This window comes from Helianthus annuus, chromosome 14, assembly GCF_002127325.2.
Source record: "Helianthus annuus cultivar XRQ/B chromosome 14, HanXRQr2.0-SUNRISE, whole genome shotgun sequence".
Classification (NCBI taxonomy): Eukaryota; Viridiplantae; Streptophyta; class Magnoliopsida; order Asterales; family Asteraceae; genus Helianthus; species Helianthus annuus.
Genome location: NC_035446.2, coordinates 142264853 through 142286256, shown reverse-complemented (window position 1 = coordinate 142286256; position 21404 = coordinate 142264853). Strand labels below are relative to the sequence as shown.

Sequence of the window (21404 nt, the reverse complement as noted above, 5' to 3'; positions counted from 1 at the left end):
TGTTTATTTCATTGTCTGGCACATAAGATATAATAATTATTAAAATCTCCTTGACATTTATAAAGATAAGACAACACATGATATGAAGATAGAAACTGAGAACTAAAGCCAAGCTGGATTCTTGAGATGAGTAACAACCGCTTTAACTTGCAGGTAGTTACTGAGACTGTAAATTCCCTTTTCTCTACCATGCCCACTCATCTTGTAACCACCAAGCGGAATCGCAGCATCAAATACATCAAAACAGTTGATCCACACGGTTCCTGCTTTCAATGCTCGGGTTAATGTATTAGCAGTATCAAGATTTTGTGTAAAAACACCAGCAGCTAGTCCAAAATGAGTTGCATTTGCCCTTCGAATCACCTCATTGATATCCCTATTTCACAATAAACCAATTAATAAATGCCAACGAAAATAAAAGATAATTATCAGGGATGCTTCATGTATAGCTCACTTGAATTTCAGAATTGTCTGTACTGGTCCAAAGATTTCATCTGTTGCTATTAGCATGTCATCCTGCTTGGAACAAGGAGAAGCATATTATCTATATTTGAGTAAAATGAAATAAAAACGTCGGTGGTTGAAACCTGAAAGCGTTACCTGAACATTTGAGAAAACAGTTGGTTGGATATAATATCCATTAGAGCCAAATCTTTGGCCTCCGGTTTCTAGAGTAGCACCACCGTCAACCCCAGATCTTATATACTTCAAGATCTTATCAAATTGTTTAGAATCAACCTGCAGTATAAACAACAATCACAAAAATATTAAATTTGTATATCTTTTTTTTTTGTTATGGGGTATTTAATTAATTATTAACATGCAATACCTGAGGACCTTGTTCAACACCCTTTCTAAAGGGATCGCCAACCACACGTTTTAATGCGCGAGCCTTTGCTTTCTCTACAAACTGATCGTAGACACGTTCATGTACAAATGTACGTGATCCGGCACAACAACATTGACCCTGCAAATAAAACCAAATCATGATTTTTACGGTTTACCTCTAAGATACTATACAAACTCAAGACGCCATTAAGTAAACCTGATTGAAGAACAGAGCATCATGTGCCAGATCAACAGCTTCATCAACATTGGCATCCTCACACACGATGAACGGTGATTTCCCACCAAGTTCTAACGTCACTGGTTTTAAATTGCTTTTCGCAGCCAGGCCAAGAACGATTTGACCCGTGTTAGTGGATCCAGTGAAAGCAAGCTACATAAAGTTTATTCAAAAACTTTAACATTGATGTATATCATAAATATGATTCAATAATCCTTGAACCAACCTTATCGACATCCATATGGCTAGCAAGAGCAGCACCAACACGTGGGCCATAACCCGACACAATATTCAACACACCAGGAGGAAGTCCTGCCTGTTAATCAAGATGAGGATAAACATTACTAAATGGGCCTTACTGGACCCAAATCTTGATGTTGCATAATAAAATTAGGGGAATTGGCCTGTAATAATCCCAACAAGACCTTATTGGCCATTTATAATCCCACCTCAGGATATTCCCCCCACCAGTCCCACCTTTGACCTATTTTTCCTACAATGGTCCCCCGTTAAAAAAACTTAACGGAGTTAAGCTTTTTTCCAAATTATAAACAGATTTTTTAGGGCTTTTGATCAGAAAGATGATACGAGTCCATTGATGTAAAACTTACTTCGAAATGATGCTCCAAGTGACTTGATTTTGGTTAATTGAAAAATTAAACACCCGAATTGAAGCGTCGTTTTCATCGTTTGGAGCATCGTTTCGAGGCAAGTTTTACATCAATGGACTCGTATCGTCGTTCTAATCAAAGCCCTAAAAAATCTGTATGTAATTTGGAAAAAAAGCTTAACCTCGTTAAGTTTTTTTAACGGGGGACCATTGTAGGAAAAATAGGTGAAAGGTGGGACTGGTGGGGGGAATATTCTGAGGTGGGATTATTAATGGCCAATAAGGTCCAGGTGGGATTATTACATGCCAATTTCCCATAAAATTATATGAATATTACCTCATGGAAAAGCTTTGACACATATAGGGCAGACAATGGCGTCTGTTCAGCGGTTTTAAGTACCACCGTATTGCCACATGCTAAAGCAGGCCCAACCTTCCAAGAATACATTAGAAGAGGGAAGTTCCATGGAATGATTTGGCCCGCAACACCGATCGGTTCATGCAGGGTCTGAACATGATGAGGCCCATCAGCCTGAAGCGTGAGCCCGTGAATTTTATCAGCCCAGCCTATGAAGTAGTAACAACAGAACCAACATTTTTAACTTTTTAAGAGAAAAACTTTATATGGTACCAATATTTTTACATCCACCACTACTTACCAGCATAATAACGAAAAAGACGAACAAACAGTGGTATTTCAACTGATGCAGCCTGTTCATACGGTTTCCCATTGTCCCAAGCTTCAAGAGCTGCTATTTCATCAGTATGCTTCTCAACCAAATCAGCAAATCGCAGCAGTATTTTAGATCTTTGCTGTTGACATATAAAAAAGAATAAAATACTGCAAAAAAAAAAAAAAAAAAACACATTTATTGGAAACATAACAGCCAAAGAATAAGCTTACATAAGCAGTCATTCTAGGCCATGGGCCCTCATCGAATGCTTTGCGTGCGGCAGGCACCGCACGGTTAACATCTTCAATATCCCCTTCAGCGACATTGGCAATCAGTTGCCCTGTTCTTGGATCGAGTGTTGGAAAAGTCTTACCTGAATCAAAGATAGTCAATATGATTTGTTAACAACATATGTTGACACTAGTTGAGTTACCTGATGCTGCATCCACAAACTGTCCGTTAATAAGGAGTTTGGTGAGTTCAACCTTGACGGGTGGAGTTATCGGTTCCTCTAAAGCAGCTGTACTAAACTTACTGATACCAGTTCCTCTGCCAGAATAATAGGTGCCTGAATTATGCAGTTGATTGTCAAAGTCAGTTTTAATCTGAATAACAGTATGCTAAAGATGGGATTACATAATCATAATTCAGCCACAAATTACAATGGTTACACCTATTATTAAAATATTAGGTACAAAAAATAGTTTTAACTTTTAACACACATATAACATTAATTAAATCATATCAATTCCATAAACAGGTGCGGATCTACGAGGAGGTCAGGGGTTGCCCGGGATACCCCTCAACTTTCTTGACGAAATGCAATATTTTTTTAACCTTCGTGTTATTTATTGAGGATACCTTGTTATGGACTAATACCTTTGCAAGGTATGGGACTTGTCCCACATCAGTTGTATGGGCAACTGATGTGGGGTTTATAACACAACCCAAAAGACTAGTCTGGTGGGTGAGAGAGCCCATTTGGTATATAAACCCCACATCAGTTGCCCATACAACCGATGTGGGACAAGTCTCATACCTTGCAATGGTATTAGTCCATAACAATCGACCCTCCTTAAGGGCCAACGTCCTCGTTGGTCACGGCCATGTTGGTCACGGCTGGCTCTTTCCAGGCCACCACTCCATGGGCCACCACTCCGAGCCTCGTTGGTCACGGCCACGTTGGTCACGGCTGGCTCTCTCCAGGCCACCACTCGGTGGGACACCACTCCGAGTTCTGGCTCTGATACCAATGTTATATACCAAACGGGAGAACACAACCCAAAAGACTAGTCTGGTGGGTAAGAGAGCCCATTTGGTATATAAACCCCACATCAGTTGCCCATACAACCGATGTGGGACAAGTCCCATACCTTGCAATGGTATTAGTCCATAACATACCTCTAAGCAAACACAATGATACCCCTAAATATAGGTGAAGATGAGATAAAATGAAGTTTTCTGGTTATATTTCCGGTCACCAAAAGTTGGAGCGGCATTTCTTAAAGAATCGGAGAAGATGAAATGATAACATTGGGTAAGATGGGTAAGAGAGCCCATTTGGTATATAAACCCCACATCAGTTGCCCATACAACCGATGTGGGACAAGTCCCATACCTTGCAATGGTATTAGTCCATAACATACCTCTAAGCAAACACAAGGATACCCCTAAATATAGGTGAAGATGAGATAAAATGAAGTTTTCTGGTTATATTTCCGGTCACCAAAAGTTGGAGCGGCATTTCTTAAAGAATCGGAGAAGATGAAATGATAACATTGGGTAAGATGAGTAAAAAGTCAGGAAGTCAGAAAGTGTGAAGTCACATTTTGGTAAAAGTAAAACTCCCTTGATGTTTAACCATCTTACGTGTTATATTTGTTACAAAATGTTATATAATGTTACATAGTGTTATATGGTGTTACATAGTGTTACCTGGTGTTTATATGGTGTTATATAGTGTTATATATAGTGTTATAATACACTTCTCACACTTCTTCTGGATTAATGTACATGATCCTCTATCTTTGTATTATTGTATATATTACTTGTTTGTTTTATTTATTTAACCATCTAATAGTAAAGGTGTTAGCGAAGAGATCTTTCAGGAGGTTAAGTCTCTTAGTTTCTTTTTGCTTAAAAGTAGGTCCAAACTCTTTGATTTGATTTGGAGAGATTGGTGTAGTTCCCCTTTGTATATGTTGTAGACGATTCTTGGTGCGGTCCTGCATTTTTTTGTCGGGCCGACCGTTTTAATAAAGTTTACCTTTCAAAAAAAATTTATTTAACCATCTTACTTTATTAAATTTATTGTATATATTACCTGTTTGTTTTATTTATTTTTACTTTGTTTATTTATCATTTTATAAAGTTTAGATTGACCTAATTAATGAGTTGTCAGTTTTTTTTGTTGTTGAATATATTTTTGTTAGAAACTAAATATTATCTACAAAACTTGTAAATAACATTTATATTTTTATATAAACCTATTTAATAACATTCTGGTGTGTGTTATACACCCATTAATAAAGAAAATGATAATCAATATATGTTTTAAAATGTAAAACTAAAATTATATTTGAATCCTATAAATAAATTGTTTTCATCTTCTCACCTTACTAGAGAGTGACGTTATATTATAAAGTATGGATTAAGAAAAGTTGATTAATAATTTTGCTTTTAAAAATAGTTTCACCATACAAAATATCAATACCTAAGTAATACATAATTTCAATCATATCTAGTCTTAAAATATCATATTATAATATCTAAATCTTATTACTAATTGTTTAATATTTTTTTATTCAACTCATGTAATACACGAATCTATAACCTAGTAGTTATATATACTAGTAGTAAACCCCGTGTGCTCCCAAATTCTCATGATGACCCTAAGTAAAGGAAATTTTTAAACAGCCTATTTAATTAGCCGCATAGGGCCCCTAATGGTTCTCAGATTCTTAGGGACAACCTTAGGTAAAAAAATTGGGATACCCCTGAATTTTATCTCTCGATCCGCCACTGTCCATAAACCACTCTCTCCTTCATATCCAACTTTCTAATTACTTCAAATATCAGATCAAGAATGAGACGTAAGTTAAACGACGTGCTCACAGTTCAAAACTGGAAGTAATAGTTGTACCTTTACCTTTAGATCTTACTATAATTAGTAAGTTGTAGGGGTGTTCAAAACCGGATATCCGAAAAATTTCGGATACCAGATTTCACTATCCGAATCAGTATCCGAAATTTCGGATATCCGAATTCAGATAGTGAATCGGATATCCGAAAATCCAACTTTTTATTTAATTTTTATTTTTTATTATTTTTTTCATATTTGGAAACGGATATTTTGGATAGTTTCGGATATCCGAATATAAGTTTTTGGATATTTTTCGAATATTTTTCAGATATTTTCGGATATTAGGACATCCGAAAAAATGAAAAATAAATTTTCGGATATTTCGGATATCCGAAATATTCGAAACTTTTGAAAATCACTATCCGAATCCGAATCCGAAAAATTCGGATATCCGATTTTTCGAATATTTCGGATTCGGATATCGGATATTTCGGATTCGGATAGTTTTGAACACCCCTAGTAAGTTGCATAAAGAAATCAAACTTTATTCACTTTACCGAACTCCTAGGGCTCTAATTCAATTAGGCGTAATCTTTTCACTAGTTAATTAATCACAAAACATATCAATAAATCAATATTAAACTACATAAAGACGCTTAATATATAAAATAATAAAAACAACGTTCACTTTACAAAATTCTTAATTAGAATGCATAATATACCATTTCAAAACCTAACGAGCTCATCGATCTCAACAGCATAAAATGATTGTTAATAAATAAAAACCAGAGAAAATTGAAACAATCGTTGGATCGGATCAACTGAAAACAGAAAGTAACTAGTAAGAGTAAGGAGTGACTGAAGAACAAAATCTAGAGTTTACCGAGCGATCGCAAGAGAGTTGGAGCGTAAGAGTAAGAAGAAGAAAGCATTCTCCAAGCAGCCATTTTTGTACGAAAATAAAGAATCGGGAGGAGCTAGTACCAAATCAGTCTTGGATGGAGTGCTTGAAATGATTACTATTCCCTCCATTCACAACTTATTTAAAATAATAATAATAATAATAATAATAATAATATAATATAATATAATATAATATAATATAATATAATATAATATAATATAATATAATATAATATAATATAATATAATATAATATAATATAATATAATATAATATAATATAATATAATATAATATAATATAATATAATATAATATAATATAATATAATATAATATAATATAATATAATATAATATAATATAATATAATATATAATATAATATAATATAATATAATATAATATAATATAATAATAATCATAATTATTATATTATTATTATTATTATTATTATTATTATTATTATTATTATTATTATTATTATTATTATTATAATAGTAGTAGTAGGAAAACGCCAAACATTATATATAAATATTAAATTATATCATATTATATTTTATATATTAAAAATAGAAGCCAATAAATAGTAATTAATAAAATTGAATGAATAGTAACATCGCTAAGGGGATGAGCAAATGATATCGGGTACCGTTATCAAATTTACCAAACCATGTGTATTTTTGATACCGGTTCGGCATCGGTATTCAACAGTTTTTACCCTCAAATACCGGTGTCGTACCAATACCGACCGGTACCGAGCCATACCTTACCAGGTATATCCGGTACCGGAATCCACTTTTGGGGATTTCAATAACGTTATTTTCGGTACCGGTTGGTACCGAGCTCTTCAAATCCTGTAGCAACGTAGCAATGCAAGTAATTGTACCGTTTAGATTACTTTTCATACGCACAGTAAGTAAACTGTATTTCGTTTGAATGAGGTTTTATATACACAACAACTTATTTGGCTTTCTTTTTTTGTCTTTTTCTGTAATGAATGAATTGTAGAACGAAAAATTAACTTGGATGTTTAGATTATTGATGAACAAATCGTATCAAATCCTCTAATCAAACCGGTATCGTATCGGTACCAAATTAACTATACCAAATCATTTTCGGTACCAATTTGGTACCCACCTTTTGGCGTTTTCAGAATCGTTACTTTGGGTTCGACACCAGTCCAGCACCATACCTGTATTTATTGATTTTTACCTTCAAATACCATACTGTATTGTACCGAGCATTTTCGGTGCCAGTACCTAATTCCGATGATTTTCCGGATCGGTACTTTTGGTGCCGTTACCGGTACCGAGCTCATCCATATTTTAACGTGTTAGCACTGTAATAACTGAACTGAAAACAACCGAATTTTCAAGGTGTAGGACATGTGGGTCCTATTATTATATATTAGGTTATTTAAAATCGCTTTTTTAGGACGGAGTGACTATCCTTACCACGTCATTTTTATTTATCTTTTGATATTCGGTATTTGCTTGCCGTTGCTGACATGCGTTTTGTAGTTATTGGGTCCCCGCCGCAACGTGCGGGCGGAAAATCAACTAGTTATATTTTATATATTAAAAATAGAAGCTAATGAATAGTAATTTTAATATTATAAAAACTAGGTTAAAACCCCGAATTGTATATTCAATCATGAATGATGTATTAATTAGAGTTAGAGTATTTAAGATAAATATAGTAAGATGTATTACACGGGTTGCATAAATATAATTTCATATAATAAATAAAAAAAATATATATTTTAAAAAAAACTCGTATATTGCACGTATTGAATAAAATATAATGTCATATGTTAATAAAAACAGTCATCAAGATTTAATTTAAAAAATGAACGTAGATGTACTATTTACTTATATTATAACATTTTACTTTGTTTTTTTTATTTTGCATAAATGTACTTTTATATAATAAATAATAAAAAAAGATATATCTTTAAAAAAACTCGTATATTTCACATGTTTAATAAAATATAATGTTATATGTTAACACATACAGTCGTCAAGATTTATCTTTTAAAAATGAACTTTAATGTACTATTAACTTATTATAACATTTAACTTTGTTAAATATATATTCTTAACAATTTTTTTGTTAAAATTTATTATTATTATTATTTAATATGATCATAATAAAAATAATCATTTATATTCTTATCTATTTTTTGTTTAAAATTATTATTATTATTTAATATGATCATAATAAAAACAAATGTTTATCCTTATTTAAATATTTATTCTTATCTAATATTTGTATTTAAAATTATTATTATTATTTAATATGAGAGATAAATAGGAAAATAAGGTGAGAAAACACCAGAAAGTGACACGTGTCCAAAAAAGATTTTCATTTATTAGTATAAAAACAACTTTTTGTTAAAAATTATTATTATTATTATTATTATTATTATTATTATTTAATATGACGATAAAAAAATAATCATTAATATTCTTATCTAATTTTTTGCTTAAAATTATTATTATTATTATTTAATATAATCATAATAAAAACAAATGTTTATCCTTATCTAAATATTTATTCTTATCTTATATTTGTGTTTATGTAACACCCCAAAAACTCGAGTTAATCAGTTACTAGTATGTTGCCACGTTTAAAAGAAAGAAACAGAATAACTAGGTTATTAAACCTAGTTAAAAGTTTGGTTAGAATAAATAAGGATAAGAAATTTAGTTATATCATGAATAGGTATCAAACATGAGGGGTGGTTTTTGAATAAATAGAAAGATAATATATAAAATAAAAAAATAAAAACCCCAACTACCCATACCTGGGCGTGGGAACGATCGAACAGAGAGGAGAAAGAAAAGGGGTGAAACCCTAATTCATGTTCAGACCTTCAAATTGAAAGGGGAAATCGGCCTAAACCTGATGCATGGACATAGTTTCTTGATCATCTAGCCCTAACAAACACATGGTAAGTTGTAATTTTGGATTTGATGATGTTTGTATGAATTGGGTTATGATCAAACTATGAAATTGTATGAAATTGTGCATGTAGAGGTGTTAGAATCACCATTTAGATTATGTGTTATGAACAGGTTCAATTAATTTGATGATTTAAAGTGAAACCCACAATTATGAATGAAAGTGGCGACATAGGTGTTCTACCCATGTCCAATTCTTGTTTGATGTACTTGTTCCTAGCTTGAAATAGGTTATGTGATGTTAGTCTAGGGTTAATTCTATAAATGGAATGTGATTTTGAGCACTCTCTTAACGATTGGAATTTAGAAGGAGATGACTATGCCTAAACTAGTTGTAAACTATGCATAGTAGGTTGTATGCACACCAAGTGTTTGATGAAATGCTTAATTAGCGGTAATAGATGATATTGTGTCCGTGAAGAGTGTAAATTCCTAGCATAATGAGTTGGTTGTGTTAGTGTTAGTAAATATGCAAAAAGGAAGGTGTCTCGAGTGAATTTCATGTTTCAATTATAATAGTCATGTAATCGGAAAAGATGGCATCTTAGAGGTCCATGAACCTTGTTGTTGTAAATGATACATATTATGTGATTCATTAGTTTGGTAAACATGAAAGTAATGTGTTGTAAGGGATGACATGTAGAATCTTAATCGAAAGCATTGATGCTAGGACCATGTTTCAACGATTCGTCTAAATGTGAAAAGGTTAGGTGGATAGGGTCACAAGTACGTGTGTTGATATTGAATGCTCGGAAGTCAACATGACATGAAAGCCGATTGTTGATGTGATTAATTACCATTGGCTTGTGGATTAACGTTCATGTGTATGTAAATGTTAATGAAGGATAGGCCCTCGGAAATGTGGACTTATACCTTCGGAGTTAGCAAGACAAGGGAAGCGGTATATCAAGTAAGAAGCATGGGGTCTATGAGGTAAGTGAATTTCAGTTCACTTCTTAGTACGTATAATAAATGTTGATATTTATGAATATGGTATTATCTCGTAAGATTATGTATCCATCAGAAAATACTAGGTTAAGTAACATTTTAGTAAGATAAAGATTGTCAATTAAGTAGAAAGCAAATGGGTGGATTTAAACGGGTCGAATAATGTGCACAAGTAAGTATTGTTAAAGAATTTAGATGGAGTCGAAACCCCGGGGCAGGGATTTTTAATTAGCTATGTAAGGAATGACTTTACGAATGATTAGAATTAAGTATCAAGTGATTCGGATGCCAAACGGATGAGTTAAGGGAGTTTTAAGGCTCAAAAAGGGATGCAGGTCTGGCACCACCGTAAGTTACGGTGCCCACCTTAGCTTACGGTGGGTACTGGACCTTTATTTCTGCCGTAAGGCAGTCTTGTGTCACCGTAAGCAAGTTAAGGCCACCGTAAGCTACGGTAGCCACCGTAGCTTACGGTGGTGGTCTGGTGCAAAAGTTAAGTTATGTAATTTCTTTGTTTTTCCTTCGATTCCGGACCCCGTGAACCCATTCCAAGCCTCATTAAGCATACATAATGTTCTTCAACCCTACCATATGGCTTGGTGAGCTACGGGTGAACGTGGAACACATTATTAAGATCCAAAACACATCCGAAAGATATTTTAAAAAGTGTTTATGATGTGTAAGTAAGAACGGGGTATGTGAGCGAGTATACGGGGTAATGAATTATGTACGTGGGTATGCATGTATGTATAGATTTCACTTCATTCCAAGGGCTTAAGCTTATAAGTAATCCTAAATAGGAGTAAGTATGTATATGAGTTTGTTCGTACATGTATTCTTATATGGAGGTTCGTAATTAGGATATGTCAGTAAGCCATAAGGAATTATGTATGTGGTAGGTAAGAGCTAGTATGTATGTATGAATGTAATTAAGTATTTTATAAGTAAGTATGTGCATATGATGTGAGTGGGTAGTATGTGACCAACAGTGCACATACGGATGTGCGTAGGTACGATGTAGTATTAATTGTACATGAGGGAATGGGGCTTGTATATATGTGTACATAGCCTTAATATGTTTGAGCACTAAGTTACTAATCATGCCTTGAGAATGAGATGAGATTTGCAGGTATGCTATGGTAGTCCATCGTGAAGTTTTGAAGAATTGGAATGCAAGATTGTATTCGGAAGGATAATCGAAAAGTCTGGCACACATAGAAAGATTGCGGCGTGATCAATTAATTATGTATAATAGATTATGCATGTAGATTATCAAATTTTAATGATGTGCATGTTTGTGGTGAATGTAGGTTACAGGGTCTATCGTCAGTATAAAGTATTGGAGGATTGAAGATCGAGTCAAGGGCAAGAATTGTACGGGAAGAGTAGTCACATAGCTCAAACGCGTTTATGTAATTGATGTAAAAGTTTAGAACGAACGATGTAAACCCTTCAATTAACTTTAAATATTTCTAGTAACGAACCCCAAGTATGATACATGACTAAGATAGAAAGAAATTTAAAGGCCCAAATTTTCCGCTGCGTCATTTTAAGGTAATACGTTTTAGGGCGTTACAAGTTGGTATCAGAGCCCTGGTTTGAGAGAATCAAGTAACAGGAGGTAAATACTTGAACTCAATCCGGTGTGCTCTCGTGACCAAGAACCCGTACAATCTAAGACTCGATCGAGGCCTAAATGCAAAAGCGAATGTAAGTGTGTATTAGATTATGTACTTGAAGGAAACTAATAGTGTGTTATGTGCAAGGTAAGCTTAAGAGTTTGAAGAGGGTGATCCGTGAATGCAGAATAGGATGAACGCCAAGGCGGGCGAAGGTGCACTAGGCAATTAACCCCAGGTACACAATCCTAATATGTATGAGTACCGATGTCAAAATAAAAAGGAAGGGGTCTCCTTGGGAGGGTAATTATTAAACGAAAGACCATGATGTGGTCTTGGGGAAGTTTTAGAAATATGCACGAAACTGAAACCCATCTCTCGGGCATAAGGCGATGATTACACGAAGGCACGAAACTAGTGTGTGGATTGCACACCTGGCCAGTACGCAAGAAGCATATGACGTTCGTGAGACCGTGGCAATTATTGCAGGTATGCCCGGTAGAACGGGGTAGCAGGCGGGCGCTATGTTGTAGCGAATACGAAATAGCAAACCATTGCGGATTTGGTTATGCTAACAAAGGTTATGATAAGCTATGCGAGCCGACCGGTTCTAGAAAACAAGTCGAGCAAGAGTAAGCTACCATTCGTTTTGAACGGGTGACTTTGAATACTCTCATGAATGCTAGAAACTTAATCCGTTATACGGATAGAAAGAAGAATTTATGTTAAAAGTGAAAAACCCAATTACTTGGGTAGTCGAATGTGTATGCTTAACTCTCTTTAAGAGTGTTTATGCCAAACCCAATTACTTGGGTAGTCGAATGTGCATGCTTAACTCTCTTTGAGAGTGTTTATGCCAAACCCAACTACTTGGGTAGTCGAATGTGTAAGAAAGAAGAAAGCTCATATGTGGATGGAACTAAAACGAAGTGATTATGATTCGACTACTGAGATGACTAACTTTAAAATCTTGTGTTGCATGTAGAAAATTATGGAATTGGTCTTTTATATAAAAATGTTATGGAATGCATACTATATGTGAATGCAAGAGTTATGTAAGTGTACGATAAAATGTATACAATGTCGTCCGTATAGTCGATTATGATGTTAAGGGCATATGTTGATAAGTCGATAGTTACCTATGGTTAATAGTTGACTCCTGGAAGTCAACAAGCACAAGAAGCATGATTTGACTCGTTATTGAAAAAGCAGGATTATAGGAAGTCGTTTGATACATGTTATGTTAATATGTGTTAATTTTGATTACCCGATGAATTACGTGTGTTGGAGAGGATATGAAGTTGATTAGATGTTTTGATGCTTGTTAGAAATGACTAAGGAAAGTTAAGTATGAATTATGCGAATGATATGATTGTTACATGTACAAATGAGTATGCTAATAAGAGCGTGGTTTCGATGAAATGAAAGTATAGGAATCACGTCGTGACGGACTCAAGCATGAAAGAATAACGGGTCAAGAAAAGGCGAGAAATCGGATACGAGCACGGACGCATAAGGTAAGTGATTCCTGTAATCACTTATTAGTACGAGTAAGTAGTATACTGTTTAAATTAATTGAACTTAATGTTTGAGGTCATATATGTGATGAAGTTTTTCGTTGTAAATGATTGAATTAAAGTTGACCAAAATGCCCTTGAAGGGTATTTTGGGCAAACGATAGTAAAAGTGGTTTAGAACCAAGTTGTTCGGTCAAAGTAATGTTTTAGATAAGTATGGAAGGGAGAGGTATGGTCTTTGCGAGCCATAGACCTTACAATGCGTAAATACCCATTACGGGTCAAAATGAGCTTTTGAGCGAAAAATAGATTAAGAGAATGCTAGACATCCGAGAAATTAATCTTTATGATAGGCGTCAATGAAACCATTAAGTTCTTACGAGATTGAGGTCGATTAAACAATTTACGTTGATAAATGCACGAACGGGTCAAATGATTAGAAAGTCATAATAAGCCGAATGCATGTAAGTTAAGAATTTCCTTGATCCGGATGTGGAATTTTAAGTTTATATGATGGAATGTGAATTTACAAGCGTGTAGGAAGAAACGGGAGGTTAAACAGGTAAACGGGTCAAAAGTTACGCGCGTTTTAGTGCGCTCGGACGACGAAACGGATCTGCAAAAAGGGACTTTGCTAGAGGCCGTAGCCGACGGGTTGTCTAGCCCGATTCTCTGATTTTGTCTTGTGTGCATTTCTGAGTGATCCGTAACGCACCCCGGTGTACCACTCGATGATTCGTAAAGCTTCTCATGAGCATATGGGTATGTACCTTAATAGATAAGCAAGTATGTACGTTTGTATGCATCTGTACACGTATGTAGAAGTTACGTAAGTAAGGTATGAGTGACCGTAGGTACGTTTATAGTAAGTGGGTACTATACGTATGTATGTTTTATAACTCTAAGAGTACGTATGTAGGAGTGTATGTAGGATTGCGTGAAGACATGTGATATGTATGTATGAGTGTATGTATCTACGTAAAGCTGTAGTAAGGGTAGGTAAGTATGTAGTTGTGTATGTCGGTATGTGAAAGATAGGTATGAGTATGTGTGCGTACGTAGATGTGTATGTTTGTATGTAAGTAAGTAAATATGTGTGTTGAATTAGACACGTTGAGGGTTAACGTTATTAATGGTGTACCTTGAGAATGATAAGTAATGCAGGTACTCTCATGAAGCCTCACCAGGAAATGGATACGCAGATGAAATGCTGGAAGTCTGTAAAAGAATGAAATGTGAAGGGTACATGTATAATCTTGTTTTATGTTGTTTGAGAATAAAATCTGTAGCCATGTTCCCTAATAGGTCCAGCACGTAACATTCAAATAAAATGGGTGCAATGAAAAGATAAGATTAAGTATGAGGCAGGTTTCGGGGACGAAACCTCCTTTAAGGGGGGTAGATTTGTAACACCCCAAAAACTCGAGTTAATCAGTTACTAGTATGTTGCCACGTTTAAAAGAAAGAAACAGAATAACTAGGTTATTAAACCTAGTTAAAAGTTTGGTTAGAACAAATAAGGATAAGAAATTTAGTTATATCATGAATAGGTATCAAACATGAGGGGTGGTTTTTGAATAAATAGAAAGATAATATATAAAATAAAAAAAATAAAAACCCCAACTACCCATACCTGGGCGTGGGAACGATCGAACAGAGAGGAGAAAGAAAAGGGGTGAAACCCTAATTCATGTTCAGACCTTCAAATTGAAAGGGGAAATCGGCCTAAACCTGATGCATGGACATAGTTTCTTGATCATCTAGCCCTAACAAACACATGGTAAGTTGTAATTTTGGATTTGATGATGTTTGTACGAATTGGGTTATGATCAAACTATGAAATTGTATGAACTTGTGCATGTAGAGGTGTTAGAATCACCATTTAGATTATGTGTTATGAACAGGTTCAATTAATTTGATGATTTAAAGTGAAACCCACAATTATGAATGAAAGTGGCGACATGGGTGTTCTACCCATGTCCAATTCTTGTTTGATGTACTTGTTCCTAGCTTGAAATAGGTTATGTGATGTTAGTCTAGGGTTAATTCTATAAATGGAATGTGATTTTGAGCACTCTCTTAACGATTGGAATTTAGAAGGAGATGACTATGCCTAAACTAGTTGTAAACTATGCATAGTAGGTTGTATGCACACCAAGTGTTTGATGAAATGCTTAATTAGCGGTAATAGATGATATTGTGTCCGTGAAGAGTGTAAATTCCTAGCATAATGAGTTGGTTGTGTTAGTGTTAGTAAATATGCAAAAAGGAAGGTGTCTCGAGTGAATTTCATGTTTCAATTATAATAGTCATGTAATCGGTAAAAGATGGCATCTTAGAGGTCCATGAACCTTGTTGTTGTAAATGATACATATTATGTGATTCATTAGTTTGGTAAACATGAAAGTAATGTGTTGTAAGGGATGACATGTAGAATCTTAATCGAAAGCATTGATGCTAGGACCATGTTTCAACGATTCGTCTAAATGTGAAAAGGTTAGGTGGATAGGGTCACAAGTACGTGTGTTGATATTGAATGCTCGGAAGTCAACATGACATGAAAGCCGATTGTTGATGTGATTAATTACCATTGACTTGTGGATTAACGTTCATGTGTATGTAAATGTTAATGAAGGATAGGCCCTCGGAAATGTGGACTTATACCTTCGGAGTTAGCAAGACAAGGGAAGCGGTATATCAAGTAAGAAGCATGGGGTCTATGAGGTAAGTGAATTTCAGTTCACTTCTTAGTACGTATAATAAATGTTGATATTTATGAATATGGTATTATCTCGTAAGATTATGTATCCATCAGAAAATACTAGGTTAAGTAACATTTTAGTAAGATAAAGATTGTCAATTAAGTAGAAAGCAAATGGGTGGATTTAAACGGGTCGAATAATGTGCACAAGTAAGTATTGTTAAAGAATTTAGATGGAGTCGAAACCCCGGGGCAGGGATTTTTAATTAGCTATGTAAGGAATGACTTTACGAATGATTAGAATTAAGTATCAAGTGATTCGGATGCCAAACGGATGAGTTAAGGGAGTTTTAAGGCTCAAAAAGGGATGCAGGTCTGGCACCACCGTAAGTTACGGTGCCCACCGTAGCTTACGGTGGGTACTGGACCTTTATTTCTGTCGTAAGGCAGTCTTGTGTCACCGTAAGCAAGTTAAGGCCACCGTAAGCTACGGTAGCCACCGTAGCTTACGGTGGTGGTCTGGTGCAAAAGTTAAGTTATGTAATTTCTTTGTTTTTCCTTCGATTCCGGACCCCGTGAACCCATTCCAAGCCTCATTAAGCATACATAATGTTCTTCAACCCTACCATATGGCTTGGTGAGCTACGGGTGAACATGGAACACATTATTAAGATCCAAAACACATCCGAAAGATATTTTAAAAAGTGTTTATGATGTGTAAGTAAGAACGGGGTATGTGAGCGAGTATACGGGGTAATGAATTATGTACGTGGGTATGCATGCATGTATAGATTTCACTTCATTCCAAGGGCTTAAGCTTATAAGTAATCCTAAATAGGAGTAAGTATGTATATGAGTTTGTTCGTACATGTATTCTTATATGGAGGTTCGTAATTAGGATATGTCAGTAAGCCATAAGGAATTATGTATGTGGTAGGTAAGAGCTAGTATGTATGTATGAATGTAATTAAGTATTTTATAAGTAAGTATGTGCATATGATGTGAGTGAGTAGTATGTGACCAACAGTGCACATACGGATGTGCGTAGGTACGATGTAGTATTAATTGTACATGAGGGAATGGGGCTTGTATATATGTGTACATAGCCTTAATATGTTTGAGCACTAAGTTACTAATCATGTGCCTTGAGAATGAGATGAGATTTGCAGGTATGCTATGGTAGTCCATCGTGAAGTTTTGAAGAATTGGAATGCAAGATTGTATTCGGAAGGATAATCGAAAAGTCTGGCACACATAGAAAGATTGCGGCGTGATCAATTAATTATGTATAATAGATTATGCATGTAGATTATCAAATTTTAATGATGTGCATGTTTGTGGTGAATGTAGGTTACACGGTCTATCGTCAGTATAAAGTATTGGAGGATTGAAGATCGAGTCAAGGGCAAGAATTGTACGGGAAGAGTAGTCACATAGCTCAAACGCGTTTATGTAATTGATGTAAAAGTTTAGAACGAACGATGTAAACCCTTCAATTAACTTTAAATATTTCTAGTAACGAACCCCAAGTATGATACATGACTAAGATAGAAAGAAATTTAAAGGCCCAAATTTTCCGCTGCGTCATTTTAAGGTAATACGTTTTAGGGCGTTACAGTTTAAAATTATTATTATTATTATTTAATATGAGAGATAAATAGGAAAATAAGGTGAGAAAGCACCAGTAAATATGACATGTGTTCAAAAAAGAATTTCATTTATTAGTATAGGAAGATATATAGTTTTTTTAATACTTTTATTATCTTAATATTATAATAATAGTTATTTTCTTTACTTGTTAACTTTAATCAATTTTTTAAAATCATAGGTTGGGATAAGCTTGGTGTCAACTGGTATCGAGCCAGTACGGGATTCGACGTTTTGTCCCCTCCGTTTTGTTATAAACATTATACTATTTCAATGTTATCGTTTCAACATTATACCATTTCAATATTTTCGTTTCAAATATTATACCATTTCAATGTTTATAGAGTAAATTATGATTTTGGCCCCTGTGATTGTTTCACTTTAACCCTATCAGCCCAAAAAGAAATCTTTTAACATCTGAGCCCCTAACGTTTTTTTCTAATACTTTTGCCCCCCATCACTAACCCTATCCATTTACTTGGTAAAAAAGCAGTCATATGCCCCGAGGGGCATTTGTGTCAATTCACCAACCCTCTTATAAATCCTTAAATAAAATAAAAAACTCCTGCATCCGCATCAATCATGTTTTCATCATCTTCGATTAAGCACCCACCATATCAAATGCATATTCAACCTCAACATATCTTCTCCATCTAGAATCACCTCCAACCCCACCTTCTCTCGGGTGACGCTACATAAGTCACCAGAAAAAAAAAACAAGTTTGCCGGCCATAATCAAAATATCATCACCACTCGTGCATCACCGCCCCCAATCCCACCTCTTTCAGGTCGGCGACGCCTAAGTCACCGAAAAAATGAGCTCGCCGGTATCTGGATTTTCGACGGAACTTTAGCCACTTTGACCTATGTGTTCTTGGGGTACACATCAAAAGTTCCAACGAGTGTTCTTGGGATGTTATTTTCTTTGATTGATCATGATATAGCACGTGGTATATACCTAAAGTCAGCTTTGCGCGATCTCAGGTACGTCCGTTGGTTGGTCTGGATTCGACGTTTTGTCCCCCCTGTTTTGTTATGAAAGTAAGGTGAGAAAGCACCGGTAGGTGACATGTATCCAAAAAAGATTTTCATTTATTAGCATAGGAAGATATATAGTTTTTTTAATACTTTTATTATCTTAATATTATAATAATAGTTATTTTCTTTACTTTTTAACTTTAATCATTTTTTTAAAATCACGGGTTGGGATAAGCTTGGTGTCAACTGGTATCGAGCCAGTACTGGTATCGAAAATACTGGTATGGTTTTGTTCGGTATCGGTACATGAAGGTAAAAACCGACACTAATACAGAAAACACCAAAAGTTGGTGCCGAATTGATATTGGAAATCTTTTGGTTCGTGAAATTCAGTGTTGCTACCCGGTACCATTTGCTCATCCCTGATCACGGGTACCGTAAGAACAACAGCGGTATCGTACAACTTTTTTCGTTGATTTTCTTCAACTTTTAATTTTTTATTTTTTTAGTTTCAGGGGTAGGGATAAGCTCGGTGCCAACCGATACAGAATCGGTACTGATACCGAAAATACCTCTTACGGTACCGGTATATGAAGGAACGGTAGTGAACCAGTACCAGAAACGCCAAAAGTCGGTACCGAATTGGCATAAGTATTCACCATATGTTAACCATCGATCTTTAAAATTTGTTCTTTCTCTCCCTAAAATTTTAATTGTTTCATTTAAATTTTAGCAAACAATATTATTAGCTATCAACTTTAAGTTAATAATAATAATAATATATGTAAAGATATTTGAAAATTCACTCTTCCCAACTCTTTCAAGTATAGTTTAGTAACAACGCTTTAGCACATTTTCTCCATAATCTAACAAATAGAAATCAAAGTAATATATATTGTAAACATATTGGTGCATTTATCGACTAATTAGTAGGATATAAGATTAATATAAAATGCACCGATCAGGTTCGTGGATAGTCATGACGTTTCAAATGGATGCGAACAAGACCATCACAAAGGTTCGTTGGTAACTGCCATTCCATTTGAGCCATTGATGACCCTTGAGAACATCAGGGTGACGCATCACTTGAACTGAACCATTGCATAATACGCCATATATAATGGGAGTTGTGAGCCTAAAAACAGAGCTAAGCACCCTCAAAATAAAGAATTAAAAGGAGCTAAGCACCCTTAAGTGCAAGTGACATGCTCGTAACCATGTATGATGAATATAGTGTGCCGTTTTGATTGTGCACTTTGATGGTATATGACCTGCAAAGCACAAATGACACACTGCTTGGTGTGTCATCTAATAATCATTCGGAACGACCCTTTGATGATGACTAAATAAAGTCTCAAATGACAAATATGCTATCTACGACCCTTGAAACCTCTCACATTTTCCAAATACATACACATTCATTATCAAAAACCAGAATAGCTGCAGCCTTAGCTCTTAACTATATCAGAATGGGTGATCGACATACCCTGACAGGGTCATTGACATACCCTGACAGTAGGGGTGCAAACAAGCCGAGCCCGAGCTTCAACTCTTTTAATTCAAAAGAGCTTGAGCTCGAGTTTGGTTTTCAAGCTCTACGTCCAAAGCGAAGATTCAAGCAACAAATTAAATCCATGTCCAGGGGTTTGGAAGATTATGAAACTAAAGTCTTGTGTGTGGTGCGAGAGTAAAACAAATATTCTTGAAGAAAGAGAGATGCTTATTTCATTGTCTGGCACATAAGATAACATTATTATTAAAATCTCCTTGACATTTATAAAGATAAGACAACATATGATATGAAGATAGAAACTGAGAACTAAAGCCAAGCTGGATTCTTGAGATGAGTAACAACCGCTTTAACTTGCAGGTAGTTATTGAGACTGTAAATTCCCTTTTCTCTACCATGCCCACTCATCTTGTAGCCACCAAGCGGAATCGCAACATCAAATACATCAAAACAGTTGATCCACACGGTTCCTACTTTCAATGCTCGGGTTAATGTATTAGCAGTATCAAGATTTTGTGTAAAAACACCAGCAGCTAGTCCAAAATGAGTTGCATTTGCCCTTCGAATCACCTCATTATGCCAACGAAAATAAAAGATAATTACCAGGGATACTTCATGTATAGCTCACTTGAATTTCAGAATTGTTTGTACTGGTCCAAAGATTTCATCTGTTGCTATTAGCATGCCATCCTACTTGGAATAAGGATAAGCATATTATCTATATTTGATTAAAATGAAATAAAAACGTCGGTGGTTGAAACTTGAAAGCGTTACCTAAACATCTGAGAAAACAGTTGGTTGGATATAATATCCACTAGAGCCAAATCTTTGGCCTCCGGTTTCTAGAGTAGCACCACCGTCAACCCCAGATCTTATATACTTCAAGATCTTATCAAATTGTTCAGAATCAACCTGCAGTGTAAACAACAATCACAAAAAATATTAAATTTGTATATCTTTTTTTTGTTATTGGGTAATTAATTAATTATTAACATGCAATACCCGAGGACCTTGTTCAACACCCTTTCTAAAGGGATCGCCAACCACACGTTTTAATGCGCGGGCCTCTCCTTTCTCTACAAACTCATCGTAGACACGTTCATGTACAAATGTACGTGATCCGGCACAACAACATTGACCCTGCAAATAAAACCAAATCATGATTTTTACGGTTTACCTCTAAGATAC

General features: G+C 35.0%; 1 protein-coding gene across 1 annotated transcript; it reads right to left on the bottom strand.

Moving 5' to 3' along the window:
* Positions 1-52: 52 nt before the first annotated feature.
* On the bottom strand, positions 53-21377 carry LOC110904045 (aldehyde dehydrogenase family 2 member B7, mitochondrial). The gene is made up of 13 exons (XM_035983112.1): positions 21219-21377; positions 21009-21128; positions 18342-18419; positions 2784-2955; positions 2581-2723; positions 2336-2489; positions 2014-2243; positions 1293-1382; positions 1046-1219; positions 830-967; positions 601-738; positions 455-516; positions 53-376 (listed from the first exon to the last, which is right to left on the bottom strand). The coding sequence occupies exons 1-13, from the start codon at positions 21375-21377 to the stop codon at positions 103-105; spliced, it is 1932 nt and encodes a 643-aa protein (XP_035839005.1). The 3' UTR covers positions 53-102.
* Positions 21378-21404: the final 27 nt, after the last annotated feature.